Here is a 21,923-nt window from a genome sequence, read left to right as displayed (position 1 = left end):
TTGTGTTGGTTAAGGGCAGTCAGGTCTGGGGAGAACCAAGGGCTATATCTGTTCCTGGTTCTAAATTTCTTAAATGGGGCATGTTTATTTAAGATGGTTAGGAAGGCATTTTTTAAAAATATCCAGGCATCCTCTACTGACGGGATGAGATCAATATCCTTCCAGGATACCCCGGCCAGGTCGATTAGAAAGGCCTGCTCGCAGAAGTGTTTCAGGGAGCGTTTTACAGTGATGAGTGGAGGTCGTTTGACCGCTGACCCATTACGGATGCAGGCAATGAGGCAGTGATCGCTGAGATCTTGGTTGAAGACAGCAGAGGTGTATTTAGAGGGGAAGTTGGTTAGGATGATATCTATGAGGGTGCCCGTGTTTAAGGTTTTGGGGAGGTACCTGGTAGGTTCATTGATTATTTGTGTGAGATTGAGGGCATCAAGTTTAGATTGTAGGATGGCTGGGGTGTTAAGCATGTTCCAGTTTAGGTCGCCTAGCAGCACGAACTCTGATGATACATGGGGTGCAATCAGTTCACATATGGTGTCCAGAGCACAGCTGGGGGCAGAGGGTGGTCTATAGCAGGCGGCAACGGTGAGAGACTTGTTTTTAGAGAGGTGGATTTTTAAAAGTAGAAGTTCAAATTGTTTGGGTACAGACCTGGATAGTAGGACAGAACTCTGCAGGCTATCTTTGCAGTAGATTGCAACACCGCCCCCTTTGGCAGTTCTATCTTGTCTGAAAATGTTGTAGTTTGGAATTAAAATGTCTGAGTTTTTGGTGGTCTTCCTAAGCCAGGATTCAGACACAGCTAGAACATCCGGGTTGGCAGAGTTTGCTAAAGCAGTGAATAGAACAAACTTAGGGAGGAGGCTTCTAATGTTAACATGCATGAAACCAAGGCTATTACGGTTACAGAAGTCGTCAAAAGAGAGCGCCTGGGGAATAGGAGTGGAGCTAGGCACTGCAGGGCCTGGATTCACCTCTACATCGCCAGAGGAACATAGGAGGAGTAGAATAAGGGTACGGCTAAAAGCTATGAGAATTGGTCGTCTAGAACGTCTGGAACATAGAGTAAAAGGAGGTTTCTGGGGGCGATAAAATAGCATCAAGGTATAATGTACAGACAAATGTATGGTAGGATGTGAATACAGTGGAGGTAAACCTAGGTATTGAGTGATGAAGAGAGAGATATTGTCTCTAGAAACATCGTTGAAACCAGGAGATGTCATTGCATGTGTGGGTGGTGGAACTAATAGGTTGGATAAGGTATAGTGAGCAGGACTAGAGGCTCTACAGTGAAATAAGCCAATAAACACTAACCAGAACAGAAATGGACAAGACATATTGACATTAAGGAGAGGCATGCTTAGTCGAGTGATCAAAAGGGTCCGGTGAGTGGAGAGGTTGGTTGGTGATTTAGACAGCTAGCCAGGGCATCGGTAGCAAGCTAGCATAGGATGGAGGTCTGTTGTTAGCCACCTCCTGCGCTCCGTCAGTAGATTAGTGGGGTTCCGTGTGGTAGAGGGGATCAATCCGAATCACACAACAACAACAAAAATAAAAACAATAGATATAGTTATAGAGGCCCAATTATTATTAATTAAATTTGTCCGATTGTCTATTCAGATAGCAGCCGGTAAGACAGCTAACGGTTAGCAGGCCGCAGATGGGCGTTCAGGTAACGTCGCGACGGAGGAGCCAGCCGAATAACTCCTTCGGGTAGATAACGTCGGCAGTCCAGTTGTGAAGGCCCGGTGGGGCTCCACGAAGGCAGCAAAACGGGTCCGGATAGGCGACTGCAGCCCAGGTGCGATTGATGGAACTCAGGAGTGATTGACGGAGCTTGCTAGCTCCGGAACAATTGATGTTTGCTCCGGAATCGACGAAGGCCGATAGTCACACGGATAGCAGCTAGCTAGCTGTGAGATCCGGGCATGAATGTCCAGAGAGCAGTCGAAATCCAGGGACATGGAGAGAAAAATTGGTCCGGTATGCTCTGCTCCGAGCCGCGCTGCGCCGTACAGAACTGGCGATAGACTTTCGAGCCAAAGGATAGCCGATGACCACAAACCGTGGTTAGCTGAACACCAACGACTTGCCAGTAAAGGAGCCAACTAGCTTCTGAACTAGCTTCTGGATTAGCTTCTGGCTAGTTTCAGGCCAGCCTCCTGGAGTTTCTGGCTAGCTTCTTGGAGGATTACAGATCTGAGGTAAATAATACTTTTTTATAAATATACATTGGTGAGGCGGGTTGCAGGAGAGTGTTTTGAAGATGAGTTGATGGAAAATAAAAATAAAATGTATGTGAAAAAGTTGTAAATATATATATATACAGGACACGACAAGACGAGGACAAAAGACGTCTGAACTGCTATGCCACCTTGGAGCGAACAAGTGATCAGATGGTCATGTACAGGTAGAGATATTGGTGTGCAAAAGAGCAGAAAAGTAAATAAATAAAAACAGTATGGGGATGAGGTAGGTAAAAATGGGTGGGCTATTTACCGATAGACTATGTACAGCTGCAGCGATCGGTTAGCTGCTCAGATTCAGATAGCAGATGTTTGAAGTTGGTGAGGGAGATCAAAGTCTCCAACTTCAGCGATTTTTGCAATTCGTTCCAGTCACAGGCAGCAGAGAACTGGAACGAAAGGCGGCCAAATGAGGTGTTGGCTTTAGGGATGATCAGTGAGATACACCTGCTGGAGTGTGTGCTACGGGTGGGTGTTGCCATCGTGACCAGTGAACTGAGATAAGGCGGAGCTTTACCTAGCATGGACTTGTAGATGACCTGGAGCCAGTGGGTCTGTTGACGAATATGTAGCGAGGGCCAGCCGACTAGAGCATACAGGTCGCAGTGGTGGGTGGTATAAGGTGCTTTAGTGACAAAACAGATGGCACTGTGATAAACTGCGTCCAGTTTGCTGAGTAGAGTGTTGGAAGCAATTTTGTAGATGATATCGCCGAAGTCGAGGATCGGTAGGATAGTCAGTTTTACTAGGGTAAGTTTGGCGGTGTGAGTGAAGGAGGCTTTGTTGCGGAATAGAAAGCCGACTCTAGATTTGATTTTCGATTGGAGATGTTTGATATGAGTCTGGAAGGAGAGTTTACAGTCTAGCCAGACGCCTAGGTACTTATAGATGTCCACATATTCAAGGTCGGAACCATCCAGGGTGGTGATGCTAGTCAGGCGTGCGGGTGCAGGCAGCGAACGGTTGAAAAGCATGCATTTGGTTTTACTAGCGTTTAAGAGCAGTTGGAGGCCACAGAAGGAGTGTTGTATGGCATTGAAGCTCGTTTGGAGGTTAGATAGCACAGTGTCCAAGGACGGGCCGGAAGTATATAGAATGTCGTCTGCGTAGAGGTGGATCAGGGAATCGCCCGCAGCAAGAGCAACATCATTGATATATACAGAGAAAAGAGTCGGCCCGAGAATTGAACCCTGTGGTACCCCCATAGAGACTGCCAGAGGACCGGACAGCATGCCCTCCGATTTGACACACTGAACTCTGTCTGTAAAGTAGTTGGTGAAACAGGCAAAGCAGTCATCAGAAAAACCGAGGCTACTGAGTCTGCCGATAAGGATATGGTGATTGACAGAGTCGAAAGCCTTGGCAAGGTCGATGAAGACGGCTGCACAGTACTGTCTTTTATCGATGGCGGTTATGATATCATTTAGTACCTTGAGCGTGGCTGAGGTGCACCCGTGACCGGCTCGGAAAACAGATTGCACAGCGGAGAAGGTACGGTGGGATTCGAGATGGTCAGTGACCTGTTTGTTGACTTGACTTTCGAAGACCTTAGATAGGCAGGGCAGGATGGATATAGGTCTGTAACAGTTTGGGTCCAGGGTGTCTCCCCCTTTGAAGATTGGGATGACTGTGGCAGCTTTCCAATCCTTGGGGATCTCAGACGATATGAAGGAGAGGTTGAACAGGCTGTTCAGGTTCGAGTCCGGGCTCTGGCTGGGCCACTCAAAGACATTCAGAGACTTGTCTCGAAGTCACTGCTGCGTTGTCTTGGCTGTGTGCTTAGTGTCGTTGTCCTGATGGAAGGTGAACCGTCACCCCAGTCTGAGGTCCTGAGCGCTCTGGAGCAGGTTTTCATCAAGGATCTCTCTACACTTTGCTCTGTTCAACTTTCCCTCGATCCTGACCAGTCTCCCAGTAATTGCCGCTGAAAAACATCCCCACAGCATGATGCTGCTACCACCATGCTTCACCGTAGGGATGGTGCCAGATTTCCTCCAGACGTGACACTTGGCATTCAGGCCAAAGAGTTCAACCTTGGCTTCAGCAGACCAGAGAATCTTGTTTTTCATGGTCTGAGGGTCCTTTAGGTGCCTTTTGGAAAACTCCAAGCGGGCTGTCATGTGCCTTTTACTGAGGAGTGGCTTCTGTCTGGCCACTTTACCACAAAGGCCTGATTGGTGGAGCGCTGCAGAGATGGTTGCCCTTCTGGAAGGTTTTCCCATCTCCACAGAGGAGACCATCGGGTTATTGGTCACCTCCCTGACCAAGGCCCTTCTCCCTGACTGCTCAGTTTGGCCGGGTAGCCAGCTCTAGGAAGAGTCTTGGTGGTTTCTTACTTCTTCCATTTAAGAATGATGGAGTCCACTTCTTGGGGACCTTCAATGCTGCAGACATGTTTTGGTACCCTTCCCCAGATATGTGCCTCGACACAATCCTGTCTCGGCACTCTACAGACAATTCCTTTGACATCATGGCTTGGTTTTTGCTCTGACATGCTCTGTCAGCGGTGGGACCTTATATAGACAGGTGTTTGCCTTTCCAAATCATGTCCAATCAATTGAATTTACCACGGGTGGATTCCAATCAAGGTGTATAAACATCTCAAGGATGATCAATGGAAACAGGATGCACCTGAGCTTAATTTCGAGTCTAATAGCAAAGGGTCTGATTCCTTATGTAAATAAGGTATTTAAAAAATTTTTTTAATCTGTTTTCGTTTTGTCATTATGGGTTATTGTGTGTAGATTGATAAGGAAAAACTTGATTTAATACATTTTAGAATAAGGCTGTAACGTAACAAAATGTGGAAAAAGTCAAGGGGTCTGAATACTTTCCGAATGCACTGTAAATTCAGTAGGCTAACAGCCTCACAAAGGCTAACAATGAATATAGGGCCAGGCAACTTTTCACAGGGGAGTCAAGTCATTGCAGTCAACAACAACACCTCAAAACAAGATACTTTTTTAATTAAAGAGAAACAACTGTTTATTATTCAAAACAAACCATGAATATACTTATTCCAAACTTGAAAACTATTGATGCTAAAAGGTTTCATGTACATTTGTGAATGTGAAGGTGTTTAATGTTAATAAGGCACAGGAAAGATAACTGACAGAGGATTTAAGATGTTTGTAATGGACAACGTGGAAGTGTTTCAAGATAAAACAGTATTCACTGTATGGCTTTACGTACAGGAGTAGCCTACGGCACATTCTGTCATCATTCGACAAGTAAAAACAAAAACTTCACACAATGTTGCTCAAAACTGACCATAACGTCTGGTGTAAGAAACCATTCATATATTATCCTCTATTAATTTACAAATGATGTATTACAATAATCAAACTCTTATCTCTATTTAGATATAATGTACACCAGAGCAGAACATATCCCCGCCCTGACATATACCCCTCCATCTCAACATAATTCTATATTGCACTGAATCCCTCAAAATATACAGTGTAGAATATACTGAACCACAATTTCATCCTTTTTAGATGTGCATTCAGTGGTAGGATTTTGAATCACTGTACTAGTAATTGATGTTTATTAGCATGAAGAAAACACATGGAAGTAAACAAAGACCAAATAACACTGCATGACAAAAATACATAAAACAAAATGAACTGATCATCCATATGTTCATGGCTTGTAACTACCATAGTAGCCATACCTGTCCCTTTGATGAGAATTCGTTCATCAATAGATATGGAGTCCATTCAATGTCAAATAAAAAATAAAATAGGATTTCAACATAATTTCCTTCAATAGTAACAAATAAAAATAAAATCCCTGCAAAACTTAATTAGTCCATTTTAGCCCAGTTATACATGTATAAACATTGACAACTTAGAAAAAAGGCAGTAAAATGTGCTTTTTTTTTTGTTGACACATGAACCTACATTTTCTGATAAACGTTTTGCTTTTAACAGGACAATTTTGCGAAACTTTTGACGTCGTTGAATAGTGCAGGAACAGCATATTACAGTCAACCTGAAGTTGTAGCTCTACTCAGGTCGACATGATAAAGCACACACATTTAAATGGCAAAACAAATCGAAAGAAGAGGAAAATGATGTGCCCTTTGATAAGCGATAACACTATGTGAAAGCAGAGTGTGTTTCCACGAATGTCAATTGGTGTTTGTGATGATGGAGGTACGGTCTTCCTGTGTCATTCTCTACCTCTCTATGCCTGGACTGTTTTGCGGTTGCCATCTTCAGTCAGATCATACCTACATGACAAGACAAGGAGTGAAAACACCAGTGGAGTGGACAAATGGCAATGGCAGAAACTAAAACATGACTAACAAATACAATCCAAATCAAATCAAACTTTATTTTGTCACATGCGCCGAATACAACATGTGTAGACCTTACCGTGAAATGCTTACTTTCAAGCCCTTAAGTAAGCATTTCACGGCAAAGTCTACACTTGTTGTATTCGGAGGCATGTTACAAATAAAGTTTGATTTGATTTGGATTGTATTTGTATCATAATAGATACATATGATTTTTCTTCGAGCAATTGTCTCACACCCAAAGATGTAATCATGGAATAAACAACAAACAACCTAGTTCATTTCACCAAATCAAATTTGTATCAAATGATAACACAAATACAACACAGAGCTGACCATACAAATTGGGTAAAGGAGCATCTTACCATTGTGTCCAGCCCTTGGATATATCCTCAACACTCAAATCCACCATCACCTGTTATAAATACAGTCGCATTGCAGGAGTCAACAACAATCAGATAATTCATCATGAAAATAAAAGTTGTTCATTTTTAAAGTACAACAATGTTGTGTCCCAAATGGCACCCTTTTCCCAACACAGTGCGCTCATAGGGCTCTGAAGTATTGCACTATATAGATATGGATTCTGACTTCTAACCTTGAAAATATGAAACATCCTTATTCGTGTCACTGAGGGAGAGAGGGGAATGTGGAACATTTGCATTCTGTCAGAATATGATATTGTTAGACATCAGGGATCCTATGGGAAGGAGAAGGGCCACAGTCTGGTACAAGATAACAGGACAGCCGTTGGGGAGGAGTGTGGAACTTGGGGCCAGGGTCAGGTCAGGTGAAGTGAGGAAGAACTGATCACTAAAGTTCTGTCTAGCAACTGAGGTGTATTGGCTGTTCAGATGTGTAAGGAGGAAAATTCACCTAAATGTATACCTGTGCTGGTGGAACCATGTCTTTGTCTTACGCAGCTGTGTGACCCAGTGGGTGAGTAAACTTGGTTTGAGCTTTACTAATCGTAAACTCTTGATTTAGAATAGGGTGCCATTTGGAACAGACTATCTTTTGTGAGGAGACACTACCTTCCCGAGGAGTCCTCTGTGTTTGGACAGTATACTCCCTCCGTTCTTCACAGCGATGTCCAGAGTTCTCCTGTGCAGCTCCACCATGGACACACTGAACTCAAACCTGCAGATGAACAAAACACACACTTTAGGATTCTCCTTTGTTTATTTCTGAGAGATGATTTCCTACTGCAGTGATACTGGGTGATGAATGAATATAATACATGATGTGGTGAATTTTTGCGATGGTTAAATAGTTGCATAATGTAGGAGGTGGCCATAGAGATTGATATGGAAAAACTTTAATTTAATACATTTTAGAATAAGACTGTAACATAACAAAATGTGTAAAAAGTCAAGGGGTCTGAATACTTTCCGAATGCACTGTAAATTCAGTAGGCGAACAGCCTCACAGAGGCTAACAATGAATATAGGGCCGGGTAACTTTTCACAGGGGAGTCAAGTCATTGCAGTCAACAACAACACCTCAAAACAAGATACTTTTTTAATTAAAGAGAAATTACTTAAAAGATCTATATGTAATTAGAGTCAAGTCATTGCAGTCAACAACAACACCTCAAAACAAGATACTTTTTTAATTAAAGAGAAATTACTTAAAAGATCTATATGTAATTCTATGGAGGTGGCCTACAGTGAACGTCTGAGTCAGAACTCACGTTTGATCATACACAGGGTTCAGGGTTTTCTTTATGGTGCTGGTTTTCCTCCGGCCTGTCCGGCTCTTGTCAGGGAGCAAGTAAACCCGAACGAAAGGATCTGATCCATCCTTAGTGAACGCAATGAGGTTTCTGAGGGCAAAATGTACAGGGGTCATTCAGGCACATTGAAATCTGAACAGAGTATGTCCTGACATTGTGGTAATTGAAATTAACACAGAGGGGCGGTTTCCTGGACACAGATTAAGCCTAGTGTTTGACTAAGGCACTTTCAATGGAGAATCTTCCCCCTTTTTCCCCCAATTTCGATATTGTCTCATTGCTGCAACTCCCCAACGCGCTCGGGAGAGGCAAAGGTCGAGTCATGCTTCCTCCGAAACATGACCCACCAAACCACGCTTCATAACACCCGCCCACTTAACCCAGAAGCTAGCTGCACCAATGTTTTGGAGGAAACATCATCCAACTGACGACCGAAATCAGTCTGCAGGCGCCCGGACCGACATGAAGGAGTCGCCAGAGCGCGATGAGCCAAGTAAGCACCCCCGGCCGAACCCTCCCCTAACCCAGAAGACGCTGGGCCAATTGTGCACCGCCCTATGGGACTCCCCGTCACGGCCGGTTGTGACACAGCCTGGGGTCAAATCAAATCAAATCAAATTTATTTATATAGCCCTTCGTACATCAGCTGATATCTCAAAGTGCTGTACAGAAACCCAGCCTAAAACCCCAAACAGCAAGCAATGCAGGTGTAGAAGCAGACCCGGGTCAAACCCGGGTCTGTAGTGACACCTCAAGCACTGTGATGCAGTACCTTAGACCGCTGCTCCACTCGGGAGGTCTAGGACAGGGCATAATCTGTGTCCAGGAACCTGGCCTATACAGTATATTTGGCTAGTCTAGTGTGATACATGAGGCCACTGACCGACAGGCGTGCACCACCACGATGAGCTTGTTCCTCTGGGAGCTGTGGCGGACAGTCAACTGGATCTCCCCCAGGGGGTACGGACTAGGGGCAGATCCACTGAAAATGCAACACAGCACAGATTATGGATTTGACTTTCCCTTCAATAGTAATTGTGTGTGTGTGCATGCACGTGAGTGTGTGTGTGGGATTTACTTCTGCAGCTGCCTGAGCCTCTGCTGCAGCTCTTGTGTGGCGAAGGGTAGGGAGATGTCCGAGGCCAGGCTGGCCATGGAGTCCTTATGGGGTAGGTGTTTCTGGGAGTTGGATATGGTGGTGCTCAGGTTGGAAGTGCTCCTGATAGAGGTGCTCCTGATGGGGCTGCCTCCGTACGGCTCCTCCTTTCCCTCCCTGCGATGGAGGGAGTGGGTGGAGGCCTCCATGGGTGGTGTTGGGGTGGTGTAGGCTGGGGGGAGCGGCGACTCCGATGCGGAGAGTCTCTGGAAGGGGACGGTGGGTTTGACCTCGCTGGCTTTCCTCACCTGGACAGAGGAGAGCTGGTCCGATGCACTTGTCTGCTTCTCCAGGCACAGAACCTACGATACAGACGAGCAGAGCACAGTACCTTAAGAATACTGTACACTAATGGAAAACTGTAAATAATATGGGAATTTGGGGGTCTACAGTAAAATACTCTGAAACATTTTGCTGCAGCATACAGTCAATTCTAAAGCATTGTGGGAAAATGTTGTGGGCGGGGCAAAGTATTGCTGTATTTTGAGAGGTCCTGTAATACCACCATCTTTGGAGCGCCAAAACCACTTTTGACCACTAGTGGGTGCCTGGTATTGTTGTTTCTGGCTCATTAACATATTTTGAAGATTGACAGATTTGTTGCACCCGTGATTGAGAATGCTATACCAATTGAATTCTTATGTGGTTATAGTGCCCCATCAATTTGTATAGGGAACCGTTTGGACTGGCAGCAAGTCTTCCAGAAAATTGGAACGGAAATGGAGCTCCACCTGGAGCTTCCATCTAGCTTGGAAAGACTATTGTGCAACATCAAAAAGCCTTCACCGCTGCTCGATCAGCTGACTTTTCCAACTTGATTGAGGAGAATAAAAACAGTCCAGCTGCTTATTGGACCCTATTCTAACTAACTACTAAAAGAGCTACTTCCTGTGCTTGGTCCTCCTATGTTGAACACAACAAATGGATGGGGCCACAGTGTCTCCTGACCCCTCCTGTCTCAGCCTCCAGTATTTATGCTGCAGTAGTTTGTGTCGGGGGGCTAGGGTCAGTTTGTTATATCTGGAGTACTTCTCCTGTCCTATTCGGTGTCCTGTGTGAATTTAAGTGTGCTCTCTCTAATTCTCTCTCTCTCTCTCTCTCGGAGGACCTGAGCCCTGGGACCATGCCTCAGGACTACCTGACATGATGACTCCTTGTTGTCCACCTGGCCGTGCTGCTGCTCCAGTTTCAACTGTTCTGCCTTATTATTATTGGACCATGCTGGTCATTTATGAACATTTGAACATCTTGGCCATGTTCTGTTATAATCTCCACCCGGCACAGCCAGAAGAGGACTGGCCACCCCACATAGCCTGGTTCCTCTCTAGGTTTCTTCCTAGGTATTGGCCTTTCTAGGGAGTTTTTCCTAGCCACCGTGCTTCTACACCTGCATTGCTTGCTGTTTGGGGTTTTAGGCTGGGTTTCCGTACAGCACTTTGAGATATCAGCTGATGTACGAAGGGCTATATAAATACATTTGATTTGATTTGAAATGGCTCCCTATCCTCCGGATGTGTACCAAACTCACTAAAAGTGGCAGAAATAAAGACTTTCCTGTAAAAGCCAAACCTTGACCCGGAAAATTTTAAAACTGAAAAAGCTGCTCATCAACTTGCTGCCTTCATGAAGACAAATAATATATATAAAACTCTCCAGTCTGGTTTTAGACCCCATCATAGTACTGAGATCGCACTCGTGAAGTTGGTTAATTACCTTTTCATGGCATCAGACCAAGGCTCTGCTCCTGTCCTCGTGCTCCTGTCGCTTTAGACACCATCGATCACCACATTCTTTTGGAGAGATTGGAAACCCTAATTGGTCTACACAGACAAATTCTTGCCAGGTTTAGATCTTATCTGTCGGAAAGATATCAGTTTGTTTCTGTGGATGGTTTGTCCTTTAAATTTCGGTGTTCCGCAAGCTTCCGTTTTAGGACCATTATTGTTTGCACAATATTCTACCTCTTGGGGATGTCATTCGGAAACACAATGTCAACTTTCACTGCTATGCAGATGACACACAGCTGTACTTTTCGAAGAAACATGGTTAAGCCCCAAAATTGCCTACCCTGGAAGCCTGTGTTTCAGACGTAAGGTCATTTTTTAACTGAGATAAAACAGAGATGTTAGTTCTAGGTTCCAAGCAACGAAGAGATCTGCAGTTTGATCTTGATGGTTGTACAGTCGTCTCAAATAAAACTGATGGACCTACTCTGGACCCTGATCTCTCTTTTGACGAACATATCAAAAATATTTAAAGGGCAGCTTTTTTCCATCTTCGTAACATTGCAAAAATACGAAACATTTTGTCAAAAAATTCATTCATTAGCTAATACATGCTTTACTTTCTTCAAGATTAGACGACTGCAATGCTCTACTCACAGGCTACCGGCAAAGCACTAAATACACATCAGATACTGCTAAATACAACTGCTAGAATCTTGACAAGAACCCCCCAAAAATATCATAATACTCAAGTGCTAGCCTCTGGCTTCCTGTTAAGGCTAGGGCTGATTCAAGGTTTTAACTGAAAACCTACAAAGCATTATATGGATTTGCTCCTACCTAACTCTCCAATTTGGTACTGCTGTAGATACCTACACATACACTTTGGTCACAAGACGCAGGCCTCCATATTGTTCCTAGAAGCAAACAGCTGGAAGCAGGGCTTTCTCCAATAGAGTTATATTTCTATGGAATGGTCTGCCAATCCAGAGAGAGATGCAGACTTGGTCTCAACCTTTAAGTATTTACTGAAGACTCTTCAGTAGGTTCTATGATTGAGTGTTGTCTGGCCCAGGGGTGCGAAGGTGAATGGCAAGGCACTGGAGTGACGAACGCCTTTTGCTGTCTCTGCCTGGCCGGCTTCCCTCTCTCCACTGGGATTCTTTGCCTCTGACCCTATTACGGGGCTGAGGCATTGGCTTGCTAGTGCTCTCGCATGCCGTCCCTAGGAGGGGTGTATCATATTGTGCCAGGCTTTTTTCCTCTATATTGAACTTGAGTGGGTTGAGTCACTGACGTGATCTTCCTGTCCCCTGACCCCCCCGTCTCAATCTCCAGTATCTATGCAGCAATAGTCTATGTGACAGGGGACTAGGGTGTGTCCTATCTGGTGTAATTCTCCTGCCTTATCTAGTGTCCTGTGTAATCTTAAGTATGCTCTATCTAATTCTCCCATCTCTCTCTCTCTGAATGCTTGGCTATGAAAAGCAAGAAAATTGACATTTACTGCTGACCTGTTGCACCCTCTATAACCACTGTGATTATTATTTGACCCTGTTGGTCATCTATGAATGTTTGAACATCTTGAAGAACGATCTGGCCTTAATGGTCACATACTCTTATAATCTCTACCGGGCACAGCCAGAAGAGGACTCTCTAGGTTTCTTCCTAATTGTGTTGAAAATAGGTTTATTACCCAAGGCTTTGTTCAACACAGTGTTCATTAGTGGCACCTGCTGGTCAAAATACCGTTCTAGGGAGTTTTTCCTAGCCACCATGCTTCTACATCTGCATTGCTTTCTCTTTGGGGTTTTAGGCTGGGTTTCTGTATAAGCATTTTGTAACATCTGCTGATGTAAAAAAGGGCTTAATAAATACATTTGATTGATTGAAGCATTTAGGATTTCCAGCAAATTGTGTTGAAAATAGGTTTATTACCCAAGGCTTTGTTCAACACAGTGTTCATTAGTGGCACCTGCTGGTCAAAATAATTTAGAGCAGACAAATTATTATAGATGAGGTCCCACATGCCATAGCGCATGCGCAGCGTAGCCTATTTGTCTTCTACCGAAACGAATACCAAACCAATCAGGGGGTTGATCAACAAAACAATGCTTCGGACGTAATTGATCATTTGCTGATACAGGCATCGGCACACTGATTTGAAGTACACTGCTTAGCGATTTTGACGCATGCCTTGGGGCTCCGATATCAAACCTAACATCACTACTGTAATGTGTAAACACTTTACCTGTAAATACAGTAAAATACTGTGAAATACAAACCTCTCCCCTCAATGAATTAATGAATTGATCCATCCATTCATTCACTACCTTTGCGGTATTGTACTCTGTGTCATTACACAGTACTTGCTTTGATACCGTATTTATGTTACAGTAGTTGTACTGCAATATGAAATACATAATTTTACTTGCAACCAAGCTGCCTGTAAGCTGTCAAATTCACAGTAACCCCTTCACAGTGTACATTGTGATGGGAAGTTCTATTGACACATTTCAAATCGGTAACTTTTGAAAATAGACAGCAGGTCTATTATGGTTGTATCTCAAATGACTCCCTATTCCCTAAAACATTGAGCTCTACGGGCCCTGGAATAAAAGTACAGTAGTTATTTACAGTTGAAGTCGGAGGTTTGCATAGACCTTAGCCAAATACATTTAAACTCAGTTTTTCACAATTCCTGACATTTAATCCTAGTAAAAATCCCTGTCTTAGGTCAGTTAGGATCACCACTTTATTTTAAGAATGTGAAATGTCAGAATAATAGGAGAGAATTATTTATTTCATCACATTCCCAGTGGGTCAGAAGTTTACATACACTCAATTAGTATTGGGTAGCATTGCCTTTAAATTGTTTAACTTGGGTCAAACGTTTCTGGTGGCCTTCCACAAGTTTCCCACATTATGTTGGGTGAATTTTGGCCCATTCCTCCTGACAGAGCTGGTGTAACTGAGTCAGGTTTGTAGGCCTCCTTGCTCGCACACGCTTTTTCAGTTCTGCCCACAAATTTTCTAGGGGATTGAGCTCAGGGCTTTGTGATGGCACTCCAATACCTTGACTTTGTTGTCCTTAAACCATTTTGCCATAACTTTGAAGTATGCTTGGGGTCATTGTCCATTTGGAAGACCAATTTGAGACCAAGCTTTAACTTCCTGACTAATGTCTTCAAATGTTGCTTCAATATATCCACATAATTTTCAATCCTCCTGATGCCATCTATTTTGTGACGTGCACCAGTCCCTCCTGCAGCAAAGCACCCCCACAACATGATGCTGCCACCCCCGCGCTTCACGGTTGGGATGGTGTTCTTCGGCTTGCAAAGCCTCCCCTTTTTCCTCCAAACATAACGATGGGCATTATGGCCAAACAGTTCTATACTTTGTTTCATCAGACCAGAGAACATTTCTCCAAAAATGTCCCCATGTGCATTTGCAAACCGTAGTTTAATGACTAGAACATAAGTGTATGTAATCTTCCGACTTCAACTGTACATAGGGAATAGCGTGCCATTTGGGAGGCAGCTATAAATATCCTTACCCTGAGAGCCAACTTGAGTTTGAGTGTGGAGCTGGGTCCAGAGTTCCTCAGGGAAAACTGCTGAGTAAACGTCATGTCTTCCTCCTCCAACAGACCACTCAAGGGGACTGTAAGATTACCCAGGGTGCACTTGTGCTTGTCATCCTTCACCTGGGCATAGACAGTCCAACAAAGGGTTAACATATTAGATATCCTATAATTCACATACACTTGCTGTAAACTCAATGTTTGACCCATCCAAAAAACATCAGATATGTCTAAAGGACATAGTGTATAGAAATACAGTGCATTCAGACCCGTTGACTTTTTCCACATTTTGCCACATATTCTCCATGTCTTCTACAAAGGATAGGAAAGGTTGCCAGATATTATAAAATGTAATTGCAGATCCCCTAACGGAGTAGTGTACTTTCTCTGGCTTGAGATGTTGCGTAACTTCCTTTATCCAATGATTAAAAGGAAGAGGAAACCGATCCTTCCACTTAAATAGTATAAGATATCTAGCTAGAAAAGTAGTAAATGCCAGCATGTTGCCGGTATAACTGTTTAGAGGGCCTCCTGCGGTGCCACTCCGAATAATGCAATAAAGGCAGAAGGTTCTATGGGTGTGTCCAGTATCTAAGAAAACGTCTCAAAAAGTGATGTCCAGAAATCTGTCCAAAAATTGTGTAATAAAGTAGCAGGAGCCTGCTAACATCGGTCACAAGTGGGATCTATTTCTAGTCTATTGGACAATTTTGCCTTCGTGCAAATTTTTTGATTTGACCTTTATTTAACAAGGCAAGTCAGTTAAGAACAAATTCTTATTTTCAATGACAGCCTAGGAACAGTGGGGTTAACTGCCTGTTCAGGGGCAGAAAGACAGATTTTGTACCTTGTCAGCTCTGGGATTTGAACTTGCAACCTTTCAGTTACTAGTCCAACGCTCTACTAGGCTACCCTGCCGCAATGCAGCCGACAAACTATTTTAAATTGAGTTACAGCATGTCTTAAACATATAGATGAAGAATGTATTCTCTGAAGCATACTCTGCCAAATTTAGTCTCAAAGTTGTTCACCTAAATCCTCTTCCCATTGGTTCTTAAGAGAGTGCAGGGAATCCAGATTGTGCGAGTGTAATAACGTATAGATCAAGCTTATACCTCCTTTGATAAGGGTTCACTTTAAAAATAGAATCTAGAAGGGAAGTAGCTGGGCGTGATGGGAAGTATGAGAGTATGAAGATACAAAACTACGCAAATGCAGTATCTAAAGAAATGGGATCGAGCAATATTGAACTTTTGTACTCACTGTTCAAAAGATACAAAATCCAAATCAATGTACAAGTCGTTCAGTGTGGAGATCCCTTTTCCGGACCAGATAGGAAACGCCCGGTCAAATAATGATGGAGAGAATGCAATGGTTCTTTAGTAAATGGGGCAGAAGTTGAAAATTCACTGAGACCAAACGATCGCCTGAACTGTTTCCAGATTCCAGCTAATTCAAGTTTTGAGCAGAGTAAGGGGTAAGAGGTGGGGCCACAGGATGAGATCTCCAAGGTCAAAAAAAAAAGAAATTAGCTTCATAGAGATCTTTCGAATTGTGTGTGACCCAAATATTTCAATTTCTGCGTAGTCACTCTGAAGGGCACATGACTAACAGACGTTTGCATGGCAGAGTTTGAGGAGAACGATTCCTCAAATACGGAAAGCAAGAAAGGAGAGAGTTCATCTGAGAATTAAAAACTAAAATAATTTGCTCGGAAAATCGGGTCCAGGGGATTTACCACACTGTATAGATTTAATTGCTAACACAATCTCTTTTACAGAGAGCTGTTCTTCTCATTCAGCAGCTCTCTCAGGCTCAACTGTAGGAAGTTCTCAAAGAAGGTGTCGAGTAAGTTAGCATTACCAGCCGATTCCGAAGTGTATAATTGTGAGTAAAAGTTATGAAAGCATGAATCGACCTCTGAACTATCAATTACATTTGTTACCCAGCTCATCAGTTATCTCAGGTACGGTTTGATTTGCGGTTCTGGTGTGCTAGCATTTTCCAAGATTTCTCTTCATGTTCGTAATTTTTCGTATCAAGATTTACTCATTCGATTTTCAGCCTGTCGAGTTGAAAGAAGAAAAAAAAACTCTGGCTGAAGTGTTAAACGTTGTTTCAGGAAATCTGCAAATGAAGAGGTTGAATATGTCATATTAAAATCCAAGATTTTATGTGTAAGTTCTCCCTAGGCGTTGAATTTTGCACTTCCTTAATGTTGCGCTGTATGAAATAATTTGGCCCCTTAGATAAGCCTTCATTGATTCCTATACAGTTGTAGGAGAAATTCCAGGGGTTTGAATAAGCTCGAGAAATAGTTACATTTGAGATGATATAAAAGAAACAAAGGTTTCTTCTGATAGCAGTAGTAGTGAGAACAAAATAACAAAACGAACTGTGAAGCTGATATGAGAAGTGCAGACAGGCAACTAAACATAGAATAATAACCCACAAACTATCCAAGGCATATGGCTACCTAAATATGGTCCCCAATCAGAGACAATGATAAACAGCTGCCTCTGATTGAGAACCAATCTAGGCAACCATAGACGTAAAAACACCTAGACTGGAAAAAACCCATAAACATAAACCCTCGTCACACCCTGACCTAACCAAAATAATAAAGAACCCTCCTTTTAAACGAGAGTGGTCGGACGTGCGGAGATGTGAACCATTGTGGTGGCAGTATCACGCTGTGGGGATGTTTTTCAGCGGCAGGGACTGGGAGACTAGTCAGGATCTAGGGAAAGATTAATGGAGCAAAGTACAGAGATTCTTGATGAAAACCTGCTTCAGAGTACTCAGGGCCTCAGACTGGGGCGAAGGTTCACCTTCCAACAGGACAACGACCCTAAGCACACAGCCAAGACAACGCTGGAGTGGCATCGGGACAAGTCTCAATGTCCTTGAGTGTCCCAGCCAGAGCCCGGACTTGAACCCTATCGAACATCTCTGGAGAGACCTGAAAATAGCTGTGCAGCGATGCTCCCCATCCAACCTGACAGAGCGTGAGAGGTTCTGCAGAGAAGAATGGGAGAAACTCCCAAAATACAGGCGTGCCAAGCTTGTAGCGTCATACCCAAGAAGACTTGAGGCTGTAATTGCTGCCAAAGCTGCTTCAACAAAGTAGTGTGTAAAGGGTCTGGGGGGGTTCCAATAAATTAGCAAAAATGTCTAAAAACCTGTTTTTGCTTTGTCATTATGGGGGTATTGTGTGTAGATTAATGAGAAGATATATATTTTTTAAAATCAGTTTTAGAATAAGGATGAAACGTAACAGAATGTGGAAAAAGCCAAGTGGCCTGAATACTTTCCAAATGCACTGTAGATCACCTACCAGTTGTGGTATGGTGAAAAATAAATGTCAATGTACAGTACATAGTTGTTAACTAAGGTGTGGGACAGTACCTCCACTTCCAGCTCCTGCCTCCTGGGGTTATGGACAAGGAAGGAGAAGGCTTCCTCCCACATTGGCTCATTGGTCTTATAGCGGATCTGAAGACAACACATATAGAATAGAATACAATGAAATAGAATAGAATAACTGTATTCATTTAAAACATCCTCAAAGTGTAAGAGAAATATGTGGTTTTCAATTATCATTTCCAATTATCTACAGAAACCATGCCCACAGTAGTTTCTTACCTTACTCTCAAATGATTTGTTCCCAACTGTGAAATAGACATAAGGACTTGGTTCACTGCTCGTTTTCTTGCCGGACTGTGAGAGATGACCAGGAAAAGAGTGGCTCTGAACGAGTGTTACTAAGACATAAACACACACTGAAAACATTGTTATTCTTCAGCTAATTGTAGTAACAAAGTTATTATACAGTAGAAACACACTGAAAATCACTGATAAAATGGGTAGAAGTGTCTATCCTGAGATAAAAGAGAATATCATTTAGGCTGCATCCCAAATGGTTCCCTATTCCTTATTTATAATTTTTTGGGGGGGAAATGCACAGTAGCTAGGAAATGGTCAACCTTGGTCTTAATTCTTCATTCTGATTTCAAGCTCCTTCTCAGCTTTGAAATCCAAGAACTTTCACTGTTGGCAACCGTTTTATAATAGATACCGTGTGCATATAACAATGTGTGTTTCCCAAATGCCACCATATTCCCTGTGTAGTGCACTACTTTTGAGGAAGGCCCATACCGTAGGCTCTGGTTAAACGTAATGCACTATATAGATAATAGGGTGCCATTTTGGACACATCGAGTGTATGAGTCTAAAGTTACCAAACTTAAGTGCATCCCTACCTCCTGGAAATGGCTTTAGTCTGATAAAAAAAAGATTGATTTATAAAACAGCCTGAGAGAGACACAACCCCAAACTATCACATGCCAGAATATGTTTTTAGTCAGAAGTCAAAAGGAATGGTTAAATGCAGATTTCCATTCAGGACAAATTATTGTATTAGTCCAAGCTCTATATTAAAATGTGCACACACTGGGTAAAAAACAACTCAGTGCTGGATAAATCGTGGACAGAACACATTTGGGGTTATTTCAACCAAGCCAGTTGGGTCACTTAGTTGGGTTGCTTTCTTTGAAGACTGGAGGTGTGGCTTAGTAGGGGCATGGCTTTCATATAGTTATTTTTGGTCACTCGTGATACTAAATGTCATTCAGGTTAATCTGTTCTATTGTATTGCCATCACATGTTAAGATTGAGCAATGACACTTTTGTAGCTTTAATGAGGTTTATAGAGTTTTTCAATATTGAAGGAAAATGTTGATTTGCAATGTACAAACTCAACATGAACAAGAATTACCTTTACTTTCATGGGTGGCCAAAAATAATTATCTGGAAGCTCACCCCCAGGCCATGTCTTCTTTAAATATAAATGTAATAACATTATTACTTAAACATTAGAACAAAGTGGTAACTCTCCCAACATTGGGATATGCATAGGCAATTGAGTAACTCATACTCTTGTGTAAACCCCATAAAAGCTACAAAAGTGTGCGCAAACTTAACATATGATGACAATACAACAGAACATAATTACGTATACCTGCACGGGTGGCCAAAAATAACTATCTGAAAGCCACAACCTACTAAGCCACGCATCTAGTCTTCTGATCTGGCAGGGTCATAGCTCAATAACCCAGCATCAATAACCCCAAAATCAAATTAGTTGGGTCAACTGGTTGGGTCAAAATAACCCAATGTGTGTTCTGTCCAATATTTACCCAAATTGGGTTGTTTTTAACCCAGCATATTTTTGAGTGTAGAGGGTGAGTGAGATTTTGATTTCTCGTCCCCCTCTAGTTCTATCTCTCCCTCTTTCTTCATCTACTAAATGACCATGTTTTGAGCTTTGATGAACATTATAGTGCATGTCATTAAACATCTGTGGCCATTTTGTATCAAGCATCTCAGAGTAGGAGCTCTGATTTTGCATTTAAGATCACTATGAATAAGATTACATGACAGAGGGACCTGGATCAGCAGTCTAATACTCTGAGATGCTCGATGCATATGGCCCCTGGTTTGTAAAGGTCCAAGTATGTGAAAAATCCAGTTCTCATAGTGTGCAGTAAATTAAATGCTATAATGTGATGCTTGAAGCGATAAAAGAGTACAGACAGACATAGACAGAGTGATCACCCATCTCCAAGTGTGAATGAACAATTACTCACAATGAATAAACAATGCGTTTACCATAAATGAGCAAAATAATTTAAGTCAATTTGGATGGCACAAAGTAAGGACGGGCACAGACTGAGACCATTATAAGCTCTCTATGTGTGCTGGCATGCATCATCCCACTTTCTTACTTTACCTTCAGGGATTTATAGACAGAGGCTTGTTTCAACACGTCATGGTTGAAATTAAACCGGTCGCTCTTTAATCCAAAGGGGGGAGGGAGGGAGAAAAATCACATCCGGAGTTAGTAGGACGAGGGGACGGAGTACGATTAGGTTTAGCTTTGGTCCAGGATGTCGCTAGTGAGCGTGTAGCCGAACGACGGGCTGGACCAAAGCTAGATTAGGTTGTCTTAAAGTGGTATGAAAACAACAACAATCCAGAGAGAATGGAAAAGGAAAGGAGACAGCGAAGAAACAAAGCAAGAGGATTGTCCAAGATATAAATAAAAAAAGGTCCATCTATGAACAATAGAGAACAAAGCAGACATTACAACGAATGGAGAAGGCAGTATAAAAGAAAAGCTGTACGGTGAATGAAAAGATTCTTCTATTCGAGAGAAGCTATATAATTAATTGCTGGGAGGACCTTGTGATGGGGGGTGTTGTTTAGCTCAAGCTAATAAGAGATCTGACAGTATTTCAATATTCTCTGACTTAGACTTAACTGTCCACTAGACAGACACTAAAAGCAACAGCCGTCAACACATCCTTAAAGTAATGCGCCACAAATAGCACCCTCAATCAAATACCCTGAGACCTTCAAATCAATAGTTCTTGGAAACCACATTGTCCCTGCCTGCACCTTGTTGTTGGATGAAAGATGAAGCACTATCCTCTATCCTGAGTTATTGGAATTATTATTTAGTCTATAAAGATAAAAATATTCATGATCTACCCGGTATCGAAAATTGGATAATAATATTATTGGATTTAGAACCATGCAGCAGAGTCAATCGACATGCTTTATGGTACAAGACTCACTGCAGTAGGTCTGTTACTTAGCTCTGGTCCAGGGTGTCATTCGGCTACGCTTCCACTACCTTAGTGATAGTAAGAGCGCAGCCGAACGACGCCCTGCACCAGAGATAGTCTGTTACGGTTCAACCCCACCACACACTACTAATGCTAACTCTAGGATGCAGAGTACCAGAGGACTCACAAATAAGGTTCTATACATTGAGGTATTGTTCTCACAAAATACTAGGCCAGATGCTCTCCTCTCTGTTAAGTTTCCACACCCAAAGCTCCCTGTAAAGACGCTCTTTATAGGGAAAGAACAGGGAGAGAAGAAGTTAAATAAAATATGGCTAAGACGCTAAAGAGGCTAAGACTGTCTGACAGGCTCATTTAGGAGTTGACTGTCTTGGGCTGATATTGACACATATCTGTGGGTTAAGGTCAAAGGTAAACGACAGTGTTGGAGAAGGAGACAAAAAAAGGAGTTTCAACAGACATATACACAGATGAATCCATTGAGGTGCTCATGTCATGTTAAATGCGTGGAAGACCAGATAGACAG

At 42.7% G+C, this 21,923-nt stretch overlaps 1 protein-coding gene across 3 annotated transcripts in view; it reads right to left on the bottom strand.

Annotated features, from left to right (window-relative positions):
• Nucleotides 1-5,191: 5,191 nt before the first annotated feature.
• The window catches only part of esyt2b (extended synaptotagmin-like protein 2b), a 54,559-nt gene continuing 37,827 nt past the window's right edge, over nucleotides 5,192-21,923 (bottom strand). The window contains exons 14-23 of one of the 3 annotated variants that reach the window (XM_031835955.1): nucleotides 21,564-21,665; nucleotides 18,393-18,467; nucleotides 18,156-18,242; nucleotides 14,721-14,870; nucleotides 9,360-9,739; nucleotides 9,165-9,263; nucleotides 8,240-8,371; nucleotides 7,581-7,686; nucleotides 6,912-6,961; nucleotides 5,192-6,480 (exon numbers count right to left, since the gene is read on the bottom strand). In XM_031835955.1, coding sequence (XP_031691815.1) covers nucleotides 6,435-6,480; nucleotides 6,912-6,961; nucleotides 7,581-7,686; nucleotides 8,240-8,371; nucleotides 9,165-9,263; nucleotides 9,360-9,739; nucleotides 14,721-14,870; nucleotides 18,156-18,242; nucleotides 18,393-18,467; nucleotides 21,564-21,665 — 1,227 coding nt within the window. In that variant the 3' untranslated portion in view covers nucleotides 5,192-6,434. Of the gene's footprint in view, nucleotides 6,481-6,911; nucleotides 6,962-7,580; nucleotides 7,687-8,239; nucleotides 8,372-9,164; nucleotides 9,264-9,359; nucleotides 9,740-14,720; nucleotides 14,871-18,155; nucleotides 18,243-18,392; nucleotides 18,468-20,538; nucleotides 20,602-21,563; nucleotides 21,666-21,923 lie in introns of all 3 variants that reach the window. The other 2 variants (XM_031835956.1, XM_020494848.2) reach the window with 2 other exon arrangements.

The sequence above is a fragment of the Oncorhynchus kisutch genome, linkage group LG11 (genome assembly GCF_002021735.2).
Source record: "Oncorhynchus kisutch isolate 150728-3 linkage group LG11, Okis_V2, whole genome shotgun sequence".
Lineage (NCBI taxonomy): Eukaryota > Metazoa > Chordata > Actinopteri > Salmoniformes > Salmonidae > Oncorhynchus > Oncorhynchus kisutch.
The sequence above is the reverse complement of the archived record's forward strand: the minus strand, read 5'-3'. Positions and strand labels throughout refer to the sequence as shown.